We start from the raw sequence: 24069 nt of genomic DNA, 5'->3' as shown, positions 1-24069 counted from the left end.
GATTGATTTATAAGATCAATAAACTGTATGTAATTAGTTTTCTAGCACGAACAACCCTAACCCTATTTACCAGTTTTATGGAAATGTCGACGTATTTACCTCATATCCCTTTAGTTGCAAAAGCACAGAACAAACAGAAAAATAGGCTTAACTTTGGTCATTAATGTGGGCAACAGCTGTATGGCATTAGGGGATTGATAGAAATCATACTGTTTTCACAAGAGGAACAGCTTTGTTATCCTGAGATAATCAGATATATTAAAATTGCTTTATTGTGATGGAACAACCAACATTGTTTTCTTGGATAGTGAAAAAATGACTACATTTTCTAAATTTCTAATTTTCACAATAAGAATCAGCATTATTTTCAAGACAATGGTTTAAATAAATCCCGCTCTTTAAAAACGAGATAACACTATTTATGACAGAAAACATGCCCCTTGTAACTTTGTATTGAGAGATGATTTTCATTAACAATACTGACAGTAATTATTAGTAGTCAGTGAGACCAACCAATAACTGGAACTGATATCCATTCACAGTAAAAATTAGTCATTAGTAATCTTCAGTAATTTCAGTGTTAGATTTAAAATAGGATAGGATGCAAACCTGCCATTCTAAGAAACAAACTAGACTACGTCTTTACAAAAAATTACTAATTACTATGAATGAACATTACTCATATGTCATCTAGCCAATCAGAACGTTTTTTGCTCACCTTTACTGTGGCTAGTAGTTTTCAAAAGTTAGAAGCCACACTGAATTTTCACTAGCCACAATTTTCTTGTTGGAAATAATGTTTAATACTAACATTGACTAATTCATGCTAAAATGTACTTGAACTAGGCTAGATCCACAACCTTTGTAAAGTTTATGAATAGTGTACCTCCAATTTTAAGGATTTTCCTCTTATCTCTTGAGAAAACAGGCACAAATGCACTTTTTGCACTGTTTTTTTTCATTACCCCTTTATGTGCAAAATGACCTCATTGCAACAAGCATCTATCACTGTAACAGTGTTCACAGACAGCGCACTACCTGCCATGGCTGAAATCCACCTGAATTTGGCTGGTTGGTGGGTGTTCATATCAATAATCCCTGCCCTTAAGTGATGCAAACAATATTTAATCATCAGTGCTCAGTCTAGTTTTATTACTGGTGCTTGGTATTCACTGAAACATGCTAAATTTATCTTAGTCTGTTTATATCCTGTAACATCCAAAGCTGCAGCCTTCTTTGGAAAATTTTACCCACTCCTTTATTATTTTAAGAACAACAGTCTTACTGATAACATGTTCTATGTATTACTACATATAAAAGCACTTCGGGATAATCTGACAATCTGTCAGAAAGTTGTTTCACTTTTTACAACTTGCAATGCACTTACAACTTAAAGTCTTGTATTTCCAGTATATCAACTCATTAGTGTAAGTGGAGGAAGGGCAGCTAGTCCGACACTGAGTTAACACTGCATTTTAAAATGTCTACTTTTAAGTGGATGTACCAAGAAGTGTCAATAATGATAGGGGTATGCATGTCTAAGTGAACTCTCATGGTACAACAGAAATCCCATCACATGTCTGCTTTCCATGGTGTCACACTGCATACCCAATATTATACAGGCCTATGTTTGAAAACTAATCTTTTTCAGAGACTTTCTTGCTTATAATGAGCTCAGTGTCTGCTGTCAGAATTATTCACGATATGTTTACTTTTAGAATTGACAAAACACATGGTTCATACTCTACCTGATCTGCCCCAAATGGTGTGATGTTGGACTTCACAGTTCCCACACCTAATGCAATCAAAAACAGTCCACTGTAGACAACCGGGCCACAATATGCTGTGCGAATGGGGCAGGTTACATTGTTAGGAATGGTCCCATTTATACTGAGACACTCAGCAGGTTGCACAGGAAACGCCAACTCTTCTCCACACAGTTCAATCCTTGTGTCTTCATTTGCAATGAAAGGGAATAACAGCATCCCAATAAAATAAAGTATCAAACTTGAAGCAATTGTCCAGAACTTTCCCAGGTATGCATCTGCAAACCAGCCTCCAAATGGTGATATCAGGTAGGTGACTCCCATGAACATCAGAGGTGCCTGACTCGCCTGGGTGCCCTCCCAATAAAAGGGGCTGCTATTGAGAAACAGGACCAGATTGGATGTGATGCCATAGAAAGCGATCCTTTCTAATGATTCAGCAAGCAGGATGGCTGCACACGCCAGTCTTCGTCCCTGAAAAACTGATGGCGCTGAGGGTCGGTATCCAGAAGTAGAGTCCAAAAGAGGGCTGCTCTCACTGGCATCCCTGTTATTAGCCATCCTCCACCAACTTTAAGTGTTTTTGTCGTTATAAACAAGAGTTCAAACCTGCAAAGAAAAGTTTTAATAGGTTACTCAGACGAAGCCAGCGATGTTTAAGCAAGGGAAAGAGCCGTTTGAATAACCTCCTCCTTTCTTATTATATGTTATACGAGTAATTAACGAACAGTAAGTCAGCTAGCATTAGCATGACTTTAGCTTTGTTAGAGTTTGGTTATGAATTACCTTTAATGACTGAAGCACGTCCCAGTGGTCTTCAATTATCTCCATTAACCTAGATATTACCAACGGCTCGACTGTTTGCTCAGTCTCGTCTTAAATCAATACTTTGTCAAAGGAGAACTGGAAGTCAACAAAAACCAGTGTCACAGTACTATCGCGTGACACTGAGCTCAGTCAACAAACTGTCACGCTTCCGTTCCTCTGGAGCTGATCTTTATACGAACGGAACCCGACCAACAGCCTGACGTACGTCAAACTTTAGCCCATCCACATAATTAGAAATCTGTCATTGACGCGGCCATTGAGCCGTCGAAAAAGGAAGTGATTTTTACGGTTCGTTCGCTTTTACATTTTGAAACTGACGACAGCTTGCGTTAAAAACTTGAAGAGAGACGCCAGCTCGTCGTTGGGGTTTTGATGGCTCTGTGTCAAGTTTTTCACCCGAAGTAAAACACTGAAAATGATCAAAAGTGCGTATTTTACTTTTACCTTCCGCTATGTGTTTCCTGGGGAACATTTAGGAGACGGACTTGTAAACATTACAGGCGTGGGTTGTGCTTCTCACGTCTACAGCTTTGGGCTGTGTGTGACTTACAGGCATGGGTCCAGGAAATGTGATCGTGGTAGAGTCAAGCGAGCCTTCAAAAACAACACAAGCTGTACTATTCCATCTGTTTTTCAGTCATGTTTACATGCTAACCAGCTAGCTCGTTAGACAAGCCTCACTGGAGAAATGAAAATACTATTTCTTGCCCGTCTCAGCCCCAAAACTGGAAACCACACTACAGCTGAGAGGATAAGGTAATTCGCTGGTGGCTTAGAATAGCTAGGTACAGCAACTGTTGCTCGGCGTTATTAACTTAGTTTCCCTGCCAATAGTATAGTATAGTTTTCAAAGGGGCCACAGCTTTCTCAAGTTAGATACGACTTTTGAAAATGTGTGTTGAATTTCACGCTGATAATGAAAATCAGTGCCATGACGAGGAATATTATTAGCAGGAAGCAGCTTAGACAACTTTAGTAAAATCATCTGTTGACTATGAAGAAGTTAAAATAGACTTTTAACATTTACATAGTTTGAATTTTAACATTTCTAAGTCATGCCGTCCATGCCAACCACCCATGACGATACATTTCTTTTATTTTAGGTCCCACATTGAGTCAGCAGGACACACTTGTGAGCTCAGAGATGCAGCAGATTTTCAGACTCCAGCTGAGGTGGCAGATCTCATCTCTCGAAATCCTCCATTTCAGGCTGCACTGGCCATTCATTTGTTCAGAGCAGGCAGCCTCCTCTTAGGTAAACATGCACGATCTGTTTACTTTCCTCCTTGAAGTGTTTTGTGTGTGTCAACCGTTGTAGAAAAGCTATAAGTTTATTGCCACCTGTTCCAGAAATGTCAGAAGCATTCTTTGTTTTTATGTCTTACCTCTACACCAGAAACCCAAGTTCCCTTTGGAGTTATCTTTGGTGGAACAGACATAAATGAAGATGTGAAAGTTGAGAAGAAGCGTGTGGTTATGGAGCAGGTGCTACTGAAAGCAAGGTGATGTTCTGCAAACTACTTTTTAACCCATGTTATTTCAAACAACTCTGAAATGAGTACACCAGGTGTTGATTTTGTGGGTTATGTGTTAGAACTTTAATAGTGCATTTCTGACCATTGTTATTGTCTTTAGGGAACTGCAGAGTCACAACTTACATTCTAACAATATACACAATAACCGGAGATGTAAAGGGTACTATGGTACTCAAATAAAAGTACAGTAACTTTGGTTAAAGATTACTTAAGTTTATGTAAAATTACTCATTATAAATCCATCCATCCATCCATTTTCTATATCGCTTATCTCGTTGGGAGTTGCAGGGGGACTGGAGCCTATCCCAGCTGTCATTGGGCGAGAGACAGGGTACACCCTGGACTGGTCTCCAGTCAATCACAGGGCTCGTTATAAATCCATCCATGTTTTGTTTGTTTGTTTGTTTATTTGGATGTCTTTTAGCCCACTTAGGCTATTCTTCCAAGAGCCCATAGCATAAAAACATTACAAAAATATAATAAAAACACAATACAGTATAACTGAAACACAATACAATATAGGACACAAAAAAACATATATACAACACATGGATGGCATTATACACATACAACAAAACTTATACCGATAATACTACTTAAAAGCTATACCCTCAATCACAGTCATACAGTTGCAATAAAAAAAGAAAAAGTTCAAATACTCCTTAAAAGAACACCCCTAATGTTTTGTTTGAAATATTTTTTCTGGTTAGTTCCTAATGAGATCAGGTAAACCATTCCAAAACTTCACAGCCTGAAAACAAAACATCCTTTTACCAGTTACAAGCATGTAAAAAGTTATTAATTTAAGTACTGAGTAGCTACTATCTGAGGGGACTGGACAGTTAAATATCATCTTTCCTCAATGTGCAGTAACAACAAGAGAATATATAATCTTCAACCAGGTTGTTTATGTCAAGTCACACTTTTATAATAAATGAAATGCAACAGCTGTTTTTGGATTTAATGTGGAATCATTTTCTTTCTATGTGTTTCTGTCTGAACATTGCATCTTTTCCTGATTGAAAAAAATATCAGAGGCTGTGTTGTAGATTTAAAAAAAATATATTGACATATATAGGTCATATACAGTGCTTTTACTCCAGTTTATGTTCACAAATAACTTTAAGTCCATGTGAAGTGAAATCCAAAGTTTGTGTCTTAGGTATGTTGGACTAAGGTTGCTGTAAACATATGAAAACACTGAGATCAGTAACAACTAAATTTTGGATTTAGACCGTTAGGAAGTTGTTCACCTCTTTCCTGGCTTGCTTTAAGTCAGGCATAGCAAATATAGAGCCCACCACGTCACCAGTCTTGATGGGGAATACCCGCCCCCTAACGCTACAACAATATAAAATCACCAAGCAGTTCATCTCAGTACAGTCAGTTGTTAGCTGATGCCACTGCTTTTATTGAAAGTTAACAGCTGTCATACTGTTGTTGTTCATTGTGAGGTTTCCCAAATTTATCAGCTAGTTTGGTCTAATGGTCATTAAGAGCATCATAATGGAGAGATTTGTACCAGAAAACAGTAAATTTAATCCCCAACTTCTGTCTCTCTGCTCTGGCATAGATCCAGACTGTGGCTGCCTCTCCACAGCAGCAACTTAACAACAAAAATGTCTCATAAACGGGAGAAAGATATCTTCACATAACTCAGGAAATTAGATATTAGGAAAAACTGAAGAAATGAGTTACGAATGGGAAAATGAAACTGAGGCCTTTTAGCTCTTAACTTCATTGTCGCTTTTTTTATTTGAAAGGATTGTATTTCTCTTGAGTGGGCGTGGCTTCAGCTCATTCAACCAACACACCCACACCACCCTAGAGCAGATTTTACTGCCTCATTTTTCATGATTTTGAAGCTTCATTTTATAAACTTAGAGATGTTTTTTTCATAACTGAAATTTGACCTGGTGGTTCATGACACAGTGACCTGTCATACAACAAACCTAAATACAGATTTTTTAATCACTTTACAGTGACTTTAATTTGCTAAATTTACTCCCTTTAAGGTCCACAGTCCAAACAGACACGTGCACCTCATCTCTCATAAAAAACAAACACCTTTAACAACCTGGTTATAAAGATCACATTCTCATGTTGTTATGTCCAGCACATGAAGAAGAGATCATATTTTACTTTTCAATCACAAACCCTGTGGTAAAAAATAAACTACATAGTACTCTGAATAACTTCAAGTTTGTTTTTACTTTTACTTGAGTACATTTATAGACCAGTAACTTTACTTTTACTCAAGCAAAATTCAGCCGAAGCAACTTTACTCTTACTTGAGTCTAATATTTCACCTCAGGAGTAGAAACACTCTAAATCCCCTCTCCTAGTACGGCAAAGGCAAGAAAAAGTAATCTGAGCACACTAGTGCATTACTTTATGAAACAGTTCCTCTTACACTGCTGGGCATTATTGAATAGTTCACTGAAAATGCATCATTGTGGAGATGTCTTAGCCTTTAACAGTATACCAGTGACAGTGGTAAAATAGACCCTCCTTTGCTGTTAAATTCATATGATTATTACCAAGGTTATTATAGTCTACTAAAACTACATTACTGAAATTAAGATGTAAAAACCACTGTGGTTAACTGAAACATAATAAAATCAAGCTTTACAAAAAGAAAACTAACTAAAACTAAAATCTGAGCTTACAAAACTAACAACAATAAAATAAGTTAAAAAATCTGAATCTAGTTTTAGTCTTTAACAGCAGCAGACTGACTGAAATGTACACCCAAGCCCAGGGAGTGTAAAATGGTCCGATCTGATTAAAGAAGGCTTCAGACTTTGTTGATTTTAGGTCTTGAGTTGTATCCAAGTATCAAATGTGAATAAATTAAATGAAAAAGAAGAGCCCGTTTTTATGTATCGTTTAAAAATTGAATGATGTTTGCTTTTTCCGTTTTGGGTCTCACCCCTGACACGTGTCCTATATTGCTGGGAAAAGCTAAATTAAAATGAATAAAACCTTGACCAAAACAAAGCAGTTTTTCAAAGTAAAGACTAAACTAACAAACCAGCTGTCAAAAAGGAATTTAAACAAAATTTAAATTAATAAAAGTAAAAACTAATGAGAAATCCCAAAACTATTATAACCTTTATACTAACTCCCTTAAGCAGCAAAAGTTAATTGACAATGTGAGAAAACTAAATGTCAATTTTTAGGTGCATTAAAAATAGAAGATGATCTTTTATTAAAACACAGGATGGTAATCCTTTGGATTTTAATTAGGGGGATAATTTAAGCGTATAGCCACTTCTCCAGTCACCACTACACCACTGGTAGTTTTACATATAGGTTTCAGCTAACATGATTTTCTTAGAAATGTTCTATGTTACACTAGACATCACATGGCAAGAAAGCACAGGAAAAGCACAATAAATCATTTCTATAATGGATACCTTTTATTTTGGTGTGCCACATTAAGAACCATGTTAGTGTACATGCCATAGTCAGCGTTAAAGATTAAGGCATCGGTTCCTATAATCTACATCTGGGCTTGTCTAAAGGATGTCCACCAACACAGAGGGAATATTTTAAAAAAGTTATTGTCACAGTAACATTTCTATTGCTGTGTAATTCATTGCTGGTGGAAAATATTCAAATAATATGTGTTTTAGCCACTGTTTTTCATAGAAACCTAGGGATGGGAAAGATAAGATCAGATGTTATTGATATTCATTATCATTATAAATTCTTCTTATCACTTTAATTCTTTATTGATTTTCTTATTGATTCCTCCCTTTGATTTACTTTTTGAAAAAAAAAAAAACTAGACTAAATATGTTTTCACTGTCAACAACTCAAATTTTATGGAGTCTCTTTTTCTCTGAACACAGAACAGGATGTTCGCCACCTTCAGTGAGAGTCACTTCAATTACTGGCTAAAATAAACAGTTTTGATGACTAAACATCAAGTGTTTAGGAGGAGAAAATGCTAAAATATATAAAAATTCTCTTTTGTGTTGGAAATGTCTCAGTTAAAACCAACTCCTCTCTGGTTCTTCAGTCTCTTGAATTGAATGCAACATTACTGCTCATTTTCTGCTGACAGAAGTTGTGCTGTTCTCGTCATTTTTTGAGAAATGAAGCCACAGTTTTACCACTTTAGCCAAATTTTTGTGACTGGCCGCCATGTGTACTTCCTCAATTTCTCTGTTCTTGCTCGCTTCCATGTCTGCCTTTTGTGATGCTGTGTTTTTCAAGGCACATGGAAGTAAAACACTGATAAGGGAATCATTAAGATTAAAAGTAAATTATGTCAATAGATTGAACCAGTTTAAACAGCTTTTCAACTGGAACACATTCTTGACTCCCATCCCTATAGAAATCTGATGCAAATGGGGCCATACGTGTGAGCATTTACATCTCTTATCTAAAATTGTTCTCAGAAATCAAGAAGGCACCATCACTGTCATTAGTTGTGTGATTTAAACAGACATAATATTCTATAGTGTTACAAGCTCAAAATGTAAAACTTTCAAATACTTACGGGATTGTGATTTTAGCTCATGCAAAGCAAACGCAGAGCAACAATACCAAAACTATGCAAGGACTAAATTTGTTTCTTAGCAATTAACTGACACCAGTATGGAGTACTGGCATAAAAGTACAGGTCTGAACACAAGCCAACCCCAGCTGTGCAGGTTGCGTCTCCTCTTCTCCCCTACTTTAAAGACGCTTTGTGCACATGTTCTCATCCATGGCTTGCCTTATGCCTTTCAATCAGACCCTGGTGTTTCTATTATCATGATAAGCATACATGTTATAAGGCCTCTATCTGGTAAGTCTAGGGGGATAATTGCCTACTGGGGAAAGGGGGGAAATCCAGGTCTCATGACTTCAAACATCAGAATCCATGCACCCCCTGCTGTTAGCTCCTTCTCACACACACACACCTTGATCATGTAATTCAGTCACCGCTCTGAGCCTGTTGGCCCATTTATTATTGTTGCACGCTTGCACATGCTCAAATTAATATATCCCCACTGTTTTGTGCTCCACATTCTCTTTGTTTTCCTCTTTGTATTCCTGGTGTGTTCATCCTTAAATCCTTTGCCTTCAAACCACAAGCAGTGTTTTTTTCTGCTCTCACGCACCCAGTCAGCCTGGAGACTCCAGCGTTTTACTGTGTTAGCACTGCTTTTTGTGCTTTTGTTTTACAAACTGTCAGTGCTTTTTTAAAGGCTTAAACTTTACTGTCAGCAATGAAATTCTTCTCAGTGAAATGGCCTTACAGGGTAATAATTATGTTTCTTTTTTTAATCAGGTTTGCTGTTGCATTTACCGACAAACTGAAAGAAGAGGCAGAGTTATTTTTGGTACGTTTTTATCTTTTGTATTAATGTCTTTTTGTGCTGCAGTTCATGTTGAACACACTGATGACTGTGTAAAACTCTAAATTTTTCAGATTTCTTATGTTTTAAAACACATTATTTTCATGATTGGAAATGTCAAGCAGAACTGAGCTGAAGCTTTGAAAAACTTTAGATTTCCTGTCATATTTTAGCTTAAAGCTGCTGCAAGCTGCAGTAAATGAGGTCTCATTGATGCTATAGCTGTCAATATGTCAGAGGGATAAGCACATAAATATTTCTAACCATGAATATGGTTAAAGGTTAAACAGAATCTGCACAACAGGTAATATCTGACTAATATTTCATCAATGTACTAATCCTTTGTTTATAATGTTTACATTAACATTTAAAAAATATAATGACAGATACAATTGCATAAGGAGATAAGCCAAGGTTGTCAGAGTGTTCCACTTCTGTATTTTTAAAAACACGTGTTTTAAAACTTAATGATCTCATCTATTTTAATGATCTATAGTGTCTGAGCTTTTGAATATCTACAGAACTTTAGTTATGCTTTCTTATCAAAAGCTGCAGTGAGAACGAGAGAGAGCAGTCGTGGCCCATTTAGATTTGCATGTTTGTAAGCACTGATGTTAATCAGGTTATGAAGATGTAAGCATTGTGTTTATGTCTTTCACAAACAGAGAGCAGAGGAGTTGACAGTGGAGGTGAAACTAATTTGTGCAAATACGATGTCAACATTCAGGTACTGAAGCATTGTCACCATATTTGCACAATTAAGACAGTGTGCAGGACTTTACTTACACTCTCTGGAATTAAAAATAAGAAATACCCAATCACCTGTGCCTCAGATGTCTATTTTTGTTGCAGTGGTTTTGAAACAGATGTAAACATTGTCAGAGTTCAACTACTATCATGTTGAAGGCTAAATTCTTGTGACAACCCTTGTATCTTATGTATCCCAGTGTGTTTTATACATGGACTGTATATCAGGATGGACAGCCGCCCGGGAGTGAAGCCAAAATATTAAGAGCTTCCTCTGCTGATGGGTTGCGGTATAGGTTACAAACTCCACTTTGTCCATGTTAACGTATGGGGCATAATTCAACCATTAAGTACGTGTAATTGTTGTTGTTTGTTTTGTTTTGTTTTGTTTTTTTCAAATCCAGAATCTGACATGATAATTATTATGCTGGTTTATGTCCAAGTGTTCATTTTTGGAGTTACGTTTTAATTGGTTATTTAATGATAAAAGAGCAGATGTAATAATGACTCACAGCTCTTTGGACAGTTGGACAGTATCTAATTATTAATACAGTTAAACCTTCCCAAAATTTTCCTGTGGTATGCCGTATCAGCTACTTTAAAAGTATGTTATACAAGAAGTAGAACTAAGCACTTGCAGCGGCGCCCCGATGCATGCCTTTATATTCACTTAATCCTTTTACAAAATGCTTTGAGTCTTAGGTCTCATTCATACCAGAGCTGTTTGGTCCACTTTAAATGAACCATGTTCTGTTTTCCAAGATAGTGGTGTGAAAACTATTCAAACTCTGATGTGGACCAAACAAGTGAACTCTGGTCCACTTAAAAACTGGGGTCTCTTCCAGACAAACCCTGTATACAGTGGTTCTCAACTGGTGAACCGGGACCCAAAAGTGGGTCGCGGGGCTGTATTCAGTGGGTCGTGAACTGGTTTCAGGAAATAAAAAAGGTAAAATATCTCTGATATTGAAGCCCTAGGCAGACATCTATCCTTATACTTTATTTTGCTGGAAAATTAGTACATTCTCATTGTTTTCTTGAGATCTTTTCTTATTTTTCCTGTTATCTTGGATGGAAATATATAAAAAAAAAGCTAGTTTTCATATGATCATTTGTAAATGTAATCACCTTTCAAAAAACAACCAACGTGATATAAAAAAGCACAGTACAATAAAATGTTTGCATGCATGTCCTCCCAAAGTGTTAGCCAGTCTCTTTATTCAGCCTTTCGTTGTGTTCCTTCCAAGGTCCAAATTTAAGCATTTTTTGTTGATTTATTTTAATAAAATCAGAAATTTGGGTCCATACTTCACATTACAGTAGGTGGTGGGTCCTGTGGCTGGACCGGTTGAGAATCATTGATTTAATACATTCAAATACATCTCAGCACCTAACTCTGCGTTTGGGTAACCATGGCAACATGTCATAGTCTCTTGCTCTCATTTTGGCTTGCCTTCTTCGGTACTGATTCATTCATCTGTCATGCGAAGGACATGCTGGATAGCTCGCTGCCTCACTGGCTGCTCATAATGACACCAAAGCAAAAGCTTTATTAATTTGGTGCTGTTTCATTGTTTCATTAGTGGAAAGAGATAGACTTCCAGTTTCATCTTCTTTTCTTCTTTGGATGTTTGGATGATGGCGCCATAAATGTATATCTGCTTGACATTTTCAAGATGGTTTGGTTCGTTTGACCAAGTGCAATTTGAAATTGAACCAAACCCCATGAAAGTGCAACAGTGTTGCAATTTTAGAGATGAGCCAAGTCCCTCAGACTATCAGGTGTGAAAACAACCTTAAAAAGAACAATAAGTTTGTTATTACAGGGAGTGTTTTATTGTCACAGCATTATTTTAACAGTTAATTGGTAATCTGAGTTACATCAGCACTGATAATCAAATTAAGTTTTGTCTCCTTTATCCTGTCCTTTTTTGTGCGCAATGTTGTATGCACTGTCAAAATTTGTGTATCTGTGGACTGTACCGACCAGAGGGATCCTGAATATTTTATTGGTAAGTCCAATATGTGCTCCCGTTAGCAGAAGGGGTGAAGCGTCAGTTCCAGGGCTGTTTCTTGCTATATGCAGACAATGCAAATGCATAGGCCAAAGCTGAATCTTCAGCTTCACCCAAGGAGAATTAAAATGTCTTTATCCCTTATATGCTTAAAAATAAATGTAGGATACAAGAATAAAGTAAGCTGCAATGATAAGCTGTGTTGTTGTGCAGATGTCTGCTTTGTTATCGTCCAGTGGAAGTTGTTTCTCAGATATTTGCCACTGAACATTACTTTAGGATTGATAATGATTAATTTACAGGTTAAGACCATAAATAATTAAATGAGAGCTTATCATGACTGTAGCCTGTTTTGCTCGTGAAGTGTAATAGACTGTTCATGGATCATCTAATGGATTAGGAATCCCTCCAACGTAGTTTGGCAATAGGGGCCCCCAAAAAGCATCTTGCATAGGGCCCCCACAAAGCTAGAAATGGCCCTGGTTAGTTCCCATGGTTCCAAGAACCAGCTCCACTCTCTGTATATCTTTACTCTAAATGATACTGTAGGTTTTCCAGTAACCATCCACCGGAGCTAACGGCTGACACGTGTTTTAAAAAGTGTGTCTTCCACAAAGGTTAATCTTCTCAGAGTTACTGAACAAAAAATACAAAAAATAAAATGCATAAAAGAATCCACTGGTTATGTTTTCTGCCCAATATGGCCTCAAATATGTACAAACACATCCACACAGTCCGAACACAAAAAACCGTGAGCTCCTCTCGGCTCTCAAGCAGTCTACACACAAAGTCACGTAGCATCACAGAGCTCACCGGACCTCCTTAAAGCCATAGGCTCTTATTTTTATCCTTAGCACTTATAAGTACATTAACATGAAATAACCAAAATACTATGACCGTGTAAATAATAATGATGCAAATATTAATTAAAATATAATCATGTAAGACCTTTTTAAATGCAATTAAATTATAAAATTACTAATCACTAATAAATAACTGAACTGAAATTGCCATCAATTACACAAACTATGCATACGGCACCTATAGATATCACCAGCCCAATATGTCATCACCTGTCACAGAGGTATTTTGGCTTCATTTAAGTAGAATGGAGAAATGCTGTCCATATTAATGTGCACTCAGTGGTTTGATACCAGTTCTATTCATTTAAGTTCACGTTTCTTTGTGTACCTAAGTGCAGGTTCATCATGTGTTTGACTGCCTGCTTTGCTGCTGCCACAGAGTTTTTAATCCCAACATAAATGCAGCAACCGAAAGCCCAATATAATTGATATTTGACACAAACAAAACATCAACCTAATCAAGAAGTGGGGGCCAAAGTTTTTCGTTTGCACTTTATGGAACATCAGCAGCCAGCAGGAGCCTGACAGCTTCAATAAAACAGAACAGCAGGGCTTTTACTATACAAACACAATACCCTGCCCTGTCCCATAATAGTTTGGCATTAAAACAATATTACCGTGTTTTATTTTCAGATTAGATTCCACCCGTAGGCTGCAGATTGAGGCGAGTGGCGTGCTTTATCTCCACCGTTTAGTGCTGACAGCAGGCAGACAGGACAGGCACTGAGAAGCATCACCACGCTTTTTATTGTGACAGAAAACACACATAGGGGATGGATCTACTGTGATAACATCCAGTCAATTTCCTTTCCATCCACTCTTATTTATGTCGTAGCACCCCCATTATCTTACCAACTGCTTTCCGGACTCACTTTTAAAGTTTAGATTAAATATGTGTGGAGTGCATTTATTGACTTTTTCTATTGACTGACACAAAGAGAAAGAGCACAGGTAGAAATAATCAAATGTAATTTGTAGAAAAGGACAAACTGGGAATTACTGACTGATTTAAAACAATAGAGTATGTGTTGATTTTATGACTTTGCTTTTCTTTAACCATAATTCTCCTGTGTTTTTCTTTTAAAGCTGTCCCAGAGCAGTAAGATCTACGTCCAGCCACAAGGTGAGCGCTGCAGGATGAACACTCCTGCCTCATGCTGTGCATCCCCAACTCACCACCCAAGTGTTGCATTAATCAGCTTTGACATTTTTTCCTCCATTATCATGCTGTGTGCAGTTCAGAGTCGTGTTTGCTCTCGCCATTGGCCAGCATGCCATGTAGGACAGCCTAAATCACTCTTCCATGTTGCTTCCCACCAGTAGCCTTGTTTGGCAAATAGTGCCCCTTCATAGATTAGAGGAGAGTCTTTGGCTGGCTGCATGGCTGAGCCTGGACCAGTGAGAGCTTAATTTTTATGCCTGTCAACAGATAATGATCAGAGAGAAGTGCTTTGAACATGGACCACACAAAATCATGCTTTTAAAATGCACAAATAAACACATGACTATACAAAAAGCTCTTTTTATGCAGGTGAAGTGTAAATGATAGCTTATATGTCTGTTAATACCACTTATTAATTATGTTATTGATGTTTTAAATTAAGACTGTGACACATAAATGTGTTTCAGCTTGCAAAAAAGAAGCTAATGCAGATGTGCACAAATCTGCAGTTTCTTAAGAGTCCACTTGACTGTGGCTGCAAAAGCCCCAGAAGTCCCTTAAGTCCTATATTAAAATGCCTGCTTTGACTGTAGAAATAGATATGTTTGAAGCCTGGTTCAGAAGTGGTTTTGTTCTGAATAGCTCATATCTCTCTTAGTACACCAGAAAGTGGAGATTGTTTTATAACTCACCCTTTTAAAGTATATATTATATATTTGAAGACATAAATTAATTGGGGTGTGGCTGACCTGAATGACAGATGGCCTTATTGCAAATGTTGCCAGGGGGCTAAGGCTGGAGATATACCTGCTCTTTGTCCTTGCTCTCATGAGCGTTCTTGTAATTAGACATAATGATACCTGATGCATGTTATTGGAGGATATCTCGTGAGGGCACTTAGGAGAGCTCAGGCCAGATATAACTGCTTGTTGTGTGGGATGTAAACTACAAACATAGCAACACTCGAGGAGGTCACTATCTTGCTAAATCTGAGATCAGAACTCACTACTGTACATCAGTAATCCGCTGTAACATCAGATCGGCTCAGACTGATGCTTAGTTATCAGAACACACTGCCTGCATTCTGTTTCTTCAATATTTTCCTCCACACAAGGATGTAACAGTCCAAGTATCTTAGTTTAACTGGTGAATTTCAGCCTACTGCATTCATAGATTGAATTAAGGTATTTCAATCAGATCCGTAACCAAAGGTATATAGAATCAAGCACCTAACCGTAGAGTCTCCATTTGCAAACGTTTGTGATACAAAATACAGTATGTCGTTCTGAAGAACTCAGTGACTTCAAGTGTGGTACCTTGATGAATGCCACTGTTGCAATAAGATGGTTCTTGAAATTTCATCCCTGCTGAATATTCCTCTCTCAAGTCATAGTAATTATTGGAAAGTGGAAGCGTCTAGGAACAACAGCCATGAAGCGAAACCCCACGTAAGATCACAGAGTAGGGTCAATGACTGCAAAGATGCATGGTGCGTAAAAGTCGCCAACGCTCTGCTGATTCCATAGCTAAAGAGTTCCAAACTTGTAAATACAAAAACTGTGTGGTGGGAGCTTCATAAAATGGGTTTCCATGGCCAGGCAGCTGCAGTCTAATGCCAAGGATCGTATGGAGTGGTGTGAAGCACACAGTTACTTGACTGTAGAGCAGTGGAAATGTGTTCTGTGGAGTGGCAAATCACGCTTCTCTGTTTGGCAGGCAGATGGGTGAGTCTGGGTTTTGCAGATGCTGGGAGAACATTACCTGCCTGAATGCATTGTGCCAACTGTGAAGTTTGGTGGAGGAGGGATGATGGTATGGGGCTGTTTGTCAGAGTTTAGCTTGGCCCCTTATCTCCAGTGAAGGCCAATCTTAATGCTTCAGCATGCCAAAACATTTTGGAGAAGCCTATGCTTCCAACTTTGTGTCAAACAGTTTGTGGAAGGGCCTTTTCTTTCTTTCTTACTTTCTTTAAATAAGATTTATTTGGGGCTTGTTGCCTTTGTTGGAGAGACAGGACAGTGGATAGAGTTGGAAATAGGAATGAGAGAGTGGGGAATGATGTGATGAAAGAGCCATAGGCCTGACATGAACTTTGGCCACCCACGTACAGTGCTTAACAAATATATTAGACCACCTGTCATATTTGTCTCAGAGACCATCCAGCATCATGAAGTGCTTTAATGTGGACTCTTTCATTTTCAGTTAGCTTTCCACATTTTACCATTTTGAACATGAATGAGGAATTTCAAACTGAATTCACCTTTTTAGACCCAAATTTGAACCGGCTCACTGGGCTTCTCTGAGAAGTCAGAAATGAATCAAGCATAACATTTAACCACTAAAACTAATTTGTCTGTTCAGGAACGTAAGTAAATAACTATAATTTGACATATTATCAGGAAATAATAATGTGCTTTACTATTTTTTTAGGATTTTTTTTGTAAATCAGTACATTTGAAAATTCATGGATAACAATAATAATTATATTTTAGCATTAAAAATATCATTTGGGTTAAAGAGCTTCTATATATTGGTGTATTAACATTGCAGAAACAAAAAAAAAATATTTTGGTAATTACCAATGCTGTTAATTTAGGGCAGCTGTGGCATAAACCTTACTTTGGGTGGTGGTCTAATTTGTTAAGCACTGTACATGGGTCGCAACTTAGCCACTAGGCCATCTGCATCACAGAAGGCCCTTTTCTATTCCAACATGACTGTGCCCCAGTGCACAAAGCAAGGACTATAAAGACATGGTTTGATGAGTTCGGCATGGAAGAGCTTGACTGGCCTACACAGAGCCCTGACCTCAGTCTCATCAAGCACCTTTGGGATGAAATGGAAACTGAGATTGTGATCCAACAGTAGTTAGCAGAAAGTTTATGTCCATCTGGCCATAGGACTCATCCTTTTTACCTGCTTCTAGGTTGGATGGGTGTGAGTTTAAGTCAGCGCTTCCACATGTTGACCACCATTGTTTGGCTTCAAAACTCTGCCTCAGAAACCAGTCACTGACATCACTGAGCCTACAGCTCAAGCCTAATTTCTATGTAAACTTGATATCTTTACTTTTACCTTCTTTCATTTTCATTTTCTAAAAGCCTAACTAGGGACAGGAGATGGAAACTAGCAAAAGCTATAATCTCTATATGTGAAACATCAGTTAATTTTAGCTTGTTTGTAACAGGCTGAAGTTTTACTATGTAATTTGCATTTTCCCTATCAAATAAACTTAATAAATAAAAAAAAAATAAATACAGCTGTGTTTTATCACATTTTCATATAAGCAGTGAAATTTCTACTGGATGTTTTTTACAGTTGATGTAAAAGCAGAACTTAACCATTGCACCTTTATTCTTTGCTTGTTTTAAAGGAATCTGCACAGAAGTGACTGAAAATTTCTGCTGGACTGAATTCTTGAGGAGCTCAGGTATTACAACTGCTTCCAGCTGTAATGTGTAGTTTTTTAAATACTTGTACTTGTTATTTTCTAATATATATCTAATATATATTTTTTTTTCTAAAAAAACAAACAAAGGTGAGCACAGTTAAGTAGAAATAAAGTCAATTTACTACTAATCCATCAACAAAGATTTTCACCGTGATAATCATTTGTCTATTAATTCTTTTAGGAATAAAGGAAGTTAACCCTGTAAGACCCAAATATAGAAAAAAATGAGCAAAAACATTTTTGACCACTCAGATATTGTTTTAGGAGGCCTCTGATGTAAGAATTGAAGATTTTTCAAAATTTTTATCTTTTTGTAAGTTTTTATGGAAACGTTGTCATATTGCAACGTTGGGCCAAAGTGGGAGCAGAATTTCTGTGTTCATACTCCCTTTGTCTGAACAGATATACAGAACATTTAAGCATTCATTTGCAGGGTTGATTGCTTACTTAGCCCCATAACAGTATATATCATGAATAATAACCACACAACAATCATAGTTTTATGAATATGGATTTATTTAAAAAAAAACTGGAAAAAATGTATTTACAAAATCTTTTTCTTCGATCACTTTCAAAGTGGTCTGTGTTTACAAGTTTACAAGTCTGTGTTTACTTGAAGTGATAGTCTCTAAGACAGTTCTTTTTCCATTTCACCTGCATCTTCCCTCTCTGAGTCACTTGTATCAGTGTTGTCTAAGTCCATTTCGAAATCGCTTTCTCCATTTTGGACTGTAGCAATCACGTCCTGCACACTGGACAGATGACTTTTCTGAGTTGATGGCATTCTGTAACAGAAAAGGTAAAAAAATAAAATTAGATATGTGAATAATACATATAGTCTTGTATTGTAGTAGATAAACTGAAACAATAGACAGGGTGGTAGACCATGTGTTGAGGGTAGAGATCTAAGTATCATCCATCCAAGTATTATCATTTCAATGCAAAGGCAAATTTCACAAATTCCACTACATTCAAACAATACTGTCTGACTATGGAGCTATTATTGTTGCAAAAGTATTTGCAAATGCGTACAAAGATCTGCACACAAATCCACAAATGCGTGTACGGATCTGTAAATCCATGTAAAGATTTGCAAATGTGTGCAAAGTTTTGCAAATTTGTACAAAGATCCACAAATGCGTGCACTAATCTGCAAATATGTAGACCAATTTGTAATTGTGGACTTAGTTCATTTTGGTTCAGAATCTGCCTCTCGATTGGCTGTCATACAAACGTGACTTTTGCAACACTTGTACCGCGCATGATTTGTACTCAGATCCGTAAGCGTGCACTTAGATCTGTAAGCGTAAAGGCTGGGTCTGTTGCCCTCAGTGCAGGCTCACAGGCCTGCCTTTCTCATCACACAGGAGGCAGCAGTTAACACTTAGTAATGGCTCTATATAACGTCAATGTGAAAGGAGAATTGTTATTGTATTATACTGCTATTGTTATTCATATTTTCATTGAAAGACTGAATAAAATAACGACTTCCTTATCTCCAAATCGTGTCACAGGGGTGGTTGAATTGCCGTCTCTACAAGACAGGGGTTCATTGTGTTGTATTTAACAGAAATCTCCATTATGACGTTGTATGAGCCGGGTGATGTTAGCAGTAAGATCGATAAAGTGGTCTGTATTATTTATATCTATATAAATAACAGGGGAAGAGAAAGATTGTCGGTTTTGCACAGAGCTAAATGGCACCGACCACTGTTAACATTTAAATCATGTTACTCCGCTAACAGTGGATATGTTGATCAAGTGGACTTTCAGTCACGTAGGCTGGGGTTCGATTCTTGCAAAGCTAGCAAATATCTAGCTGGATTTCTTTCTCCATTTCCTCTGAAAACCTGGGCTAAAGCATCCATTTTGCAGCTCACACTCGGTCCCCAAACCTGGACCTGGACCCACATCATACTGCTATAATATAAAGACTAACCCTGAGAACTATGCAGTGTCATAACGTCATGATGCAAGGCACGGTTTGAGCTACAGTACAGTCTGGGTATGCTAACATCATTGCTTTAGTGGAGGATTACCGTCGTTCCTGATTTAAAGGCTGTTACTGATCCTATGAGCGAGTGAGAAAAGGCCCTCCTCAGTTTCCTGTTTGCAATTTAAGCCCCACCTAGACTAGACTGGCTAGACTGGCTAGACTGTTAGATTGTTAGCGTATGTGTCGTAATGTGTGTTTTTGTATTCATCCTGGCATATCTATGTGTGCGTGTGCAGGTACGTACTAATGCATGTGTGAGTGTGCTCGTCCATGTTTGTTTGAGAGCGTGGCTGATTGTGAGAGAGATTAAAACCCGCCATGAGCCATTCTAGTTGACGCACACATTCATGTCTGGGGCCAGAGGGACCACAAAGGCTTGTGTATATTTTCTGTCAGTGTGTAAAAGATGAACAATTTCAAATAAAAAGAGTCCCAATTTGTTAATGCTGTGTGGTTTGTGTAGTTCAGTGTGCTATCACATGTGGTCATGATGCTGCGTGCTGCTGAAAGCTTTGAGAAAACATCAAAGAGCATTTTTACACCTTGAAAACTACAGCAGGATGTGAAAGTTGACGTCAAAGGATGTTGCTTCTTCTACTTTTACCAATATTTAAAGCTTAAAAATATGTACAATTCAAAATCAGAACACAGAAGCTGAACTTTCTATGTATATTGCTTCATGTTTAGAGCTGTCAAAGGATGAATTTTTAAATTTAACACTTTATTTTGACGGTTAATCACAGTCAATCAAATTATCACTTAGTCCATATTGACAATGCATCAAATTAACTGACAAGCAATTCTAACCAGAGTCTTCATTTGAGAATCAAGTCAATGCAAATATGTTTTTTATAATGATTGTTTTTAGATTAATTATTTAAATAGATACTGCACTGCTACACCAATGTGTTTTAAAACCTTGACTGAGAGTAAGGATTCTCACTTGAACAGCTGCTATAGTTGCAGACTTTAAATGGAGTTAGTTGGCTAATGAAAAACCTGCAGGAATAAAAGCAAAAACATTTTTTTACAGCAAGAGGTATCACTGTACTTCTTTGTTCTCCTTTTAGTAAAGAATTGTTGTCGAGTGAGTTAAGCTTGACACGCGTCCACTCATGCATCAACAGCATGTCTTTTGTCTGAGCCTTTCAGGTACCTGGAGACTTCTGGCAGTTCTGGCCCCTTGGGACATCCACAGCATGACTAAGGGCTCATGGCAGCCCTGCTACCCACCGTCACAGAACCCTTGGCCATGCTTACTCACCTCATCCACCCCTTACTCCTCCATAAAGGGTGTGGACTTGTTATTTTTTCCAACTAATTATTTTCCCATTCCACCTGGTAAGATGCATAGACATCCGGAGCACAGGTTTATGTCAATCCTCCGTCCCACCCGATGGTAGGCCTGCCCGTGGAGTTGACTGAGCCCCTGAAAAACCCAGAGAATGGGCCCTCCCAGGTTGTTTTGTATTTACAATGTCCATGCATGTGTGTGTTAGACTAGCAGCATTGCTGTTAGCATCCTGGCTACAAATTTCCTCATTTTAGAGCTTACAAGCTATCGAGATTTTATTAGTTCTGATATTGAAATCGTGCCACATTTTAGCATCTTTTCATCCCTTTCTCACCTGCTTCTGCCACTTATTCCCATTTTTGCCATTTTTTCCCACTTTTAACCCGTTTTCAACACGTTTGCGACTATTATTGCCACTGATAATCCATTTGCAACTTTTAACCCTTTTCACCACATTCAACCCATTTTGCCACACTCTGCCACATTAAATGTTTTTAATCACTTAAATACATTTTACCTATTTTCACCTCTTTGTTTTGCCACGTTAACATGTCTCTGCTTTTTTCAATCAACTTTCAACCCATTTAAACCACTTTATCGCAATTTAAACCCATTTAACTACTTTTTTGCCCTTTTAAACCAGATGTTGCCCTTTCTTACCACTTTTAACCTAAATCTGCCACTTTTTATGTAATGATCAGCCCGTTTTTGCACATGTTCACTCTTTCAACACCTTTTTTCCACTTTTATCCTATTGTTACTACATTTTCCACTTGTAACCTGATCTTGCAGCTTTTTTCTGCCAATACTCGCCCATATTTTATCTATTTTGACACTTGTAAGCCATGTTAAACAATTAACACCACTTTTTGGCCTTTTAAGCAAGTTTGCTGCTTTATTGCCACTTTGAATGTATTCTGACCAAGTTTTTTGCAACGTTAAACCTTTTTGCCACTTTTTATCCAGTTTTTGCACTTTTGCCACTAAGCCCATTGTTCTCCTTTTTTAATGACTCCAGACGTCTTTTTGCCACTTTCATCCAATCTTCACCACTTTCTGCCATGTTCAGCTCATTTTAACCACTTTTTATAGCCTCTGATAATCAGTTTCAGCCACTTTGTGGCTTTTGGCCATTTTCAACCAATTTTTGCCCCCTTTTACCACATTTTTGCTACGTTTTATCAACTTCACTCCCCTTTTTGGCACATGTAACACATTTCACCTTTAACACAAAAAGACCATTTGTGCCACTTTCTTGCCAGTTTTTCCATTATTCTTTCACTATTTATGTCATTTTTACGCTACTTTTAACCACCTTTGCCCTTTTTTGCCATTTTCAACCCATTTTGCAGCTTTTCTGTCACTATTTTCAGCAAATTTGAACCCATTTCTGTAACTTTAAATCCGTGTTCACCACTTTCTGACACTTTTTTCCTACCACTATTGGCCCATTTTCTCCCCTTTTCCTCTTTAACACCTTAATGCTACTTTGAAATTTTGCATTTTCTAACCATTTTTGGCCCCATAATTCCCATAATTAGCCCATTTTTGTCACTTTTTTACATCATTTTTGCTCTTTCAACCTCTTTTTATGTCATCGTTAATCAATTTTAGCCACTTTTTCTTCCACTTTTGGCATTTTTTGCCTCTTACAACACCTTTTTCTACTTTTTACAAACTTTAAACCCATTTTCACCTCTTTTTTGGTTACTTTTAACCTATTTGTGCTACATTTTAAGCAACTTTTAACACACTAAACCCACTTTTGACCCTTTAAACACATTTCACTACTTTTTTGCCACTTCAAACCAAGTTTTCCTCTTTTTTCCCACTTAAACTCATTACCACCACTTATCACTCACTCACTTTTGCATCATTTTGCAAATATTTGATTATTTTTCCACTAAAGATGTCAAAGTGTCTTCCACTTTGTGTTTGGCATCCTGACGTCTGGCATTACTTTCCAAATGGTTGAGCTCAATGTGCCCGTCCATGTTGTTATCATTATATATATATATATAAGTAATTCCATATCAAGTAAAGAGGTTTACTTTTTGAAAATGGCTTCATTGTACTACAGCACAAATAAATACTGATTTTGGTGCGTTGAGTGATTATTATTTAGGTTAAAATAAAATAAGGTTATCACAGTTTGACTTTATAATGAATCATGATTTTCTGACCTCCATGGACCCCCGTTTAGCAGGGCCCCAGAAGCTCTCCCCTTTATTCCCCCTGATTTGCTGGCCTTGCCTGATGGTGCACTCAGGTGGGTTTACCTGCCACACCTACGACTTACTTCAGCCTCAGTTTTTGACACAAACATGCCCAAAAGTTCTGCACAGTACTACATTTTAAAATGGACCATTCTTAATAAAGCATGTCTGACATCTTTATCCAAACATTTCTGAAAACAGCACACACTTCATAATATTTTCATGCAAATTTAAACTCAGATTTATGTTTATGAGTCTTAATTGAGCAACTTAGCACAAGGCACAGACATCTGTGTGCACATACTGCATCAGTAACTTTCATTTAATATGTAAATGTTTTTATTCTCAAAATGATGTTTAAAGAATCGTGCTTTTAAAGCTGAATTTTTTTTTTTCTTATTTTTTATTTTTTTTTATCATATATAGTCACCTGTTAAGCTGCTGTCATGTTTTCTAGTGTTTGGGAGGAAGCCGGAGCACCCGGAGAGAACCCACACATGCACGGTAGATGATGATAACTCCACAGAGAAAGGCTCCTGTCCAACAGGGAGTCGAACCAGAAACCTTCCTCCCATGAAGCGTTCACCACCGTCCCACCATGCAGCCCTTCTTTTGTTCTAGTTTCATGACAGACAGTTCACAGGTGACAGGAAGGAGGGAGGAGTCAGGAGTCAGAGGTCGAGGCTCCTGAACGTCTTCTAAAGCAGCTCAGAAACCATCCCCTCTTCTTCTCCTTTTTCTTCTTCTGCTCCTCCAGCTGGAGCTCCAGTCGGTCCATCCTCTGCTGCAGACTTTCTGACGTCCTGGCTCTCTCGTCCTCACTCTCCTTCAGAGTCTGTGTG

The 24069-nt window shown here is 37.7% G+C and overlaps 2 protein-coding genes across 4 annotated transcripts in view; one reads left to right on the top strand and one right to left on the bottom strand.

The window, feature by feature from the left end:
• slc15a4 (solute carrier family 15 member 4) overlaps positions 1–2716 on the bottom strand; it is a 44239-nt gene extending 41523 nt beyond the window's left edge. For all 3 annotated transcript variants that reach the window (XM_041786859.1, XM_041786860.1, XM_041786861.1), the window contains exons 1-2: positions 2553–2716; positions 1749–2375 (exon numbers count right to left, since the gene is read on the bottom strand). In XM_041786859.1, the coding sequence (XP_041642793.1) occupies positions 1749–2327 (579 nt within the window). In that variant the 5' untranslated portion in view covers positions 2328–2375; positions 2553–2716. The remainder of the gene's footprint in view (positions 1–1748; positions 2376–2552) is intronic.
• A 374-nt stretch (positions 2717–3090) lies between these two features.
• Positions 3091–24069, top strand: part of glt1d1 (glycosyltransferase 1 domain containing 1) — a 61510-nt gene continuing 40531 nt past the window's right edge. Inside the window, exons 1-6 of the mRNA XM_041788250.1 lie at positions 3091–3350; positions 3698–3849; positions 3991–4096; positions 9417–9468; positions 14195–14231; positions 17644–17700. Coding sequence (XP_041644184.1) covers positions 3283–3350; positions 3698–3849; positions 3991–4096; positions 9417–9468; positions 14195–14231; positions 17644–17700 — 472 coding nt within the window. The 5' untranslated portion in view covers positions 3091–3282. The remainder of the gene's footprint in view (positions 3351–3697; positions 3850–3990; positions 4097–9416; positions 9469–14194; positions 14232–17643; positions 17701–24069) is intronic.

This window comes from Cheilinus undulatus, linkage group 5, assembly GCF_018320785.1.
Source record: "Cheilinus undulatus linkage group 5, ASM1832078v1, whole genome shotgun sequence".
NCBI lineage: Eukaryota > Metazoa > Chordata > Actinopteri > Labriformes > Labridae > Cheilinus > Cheilinus undulatus.
Note: the sequence above shows the minus strand (reverse complement) of the source record. Positions and strands in the feature narration are given on the sequence as shown.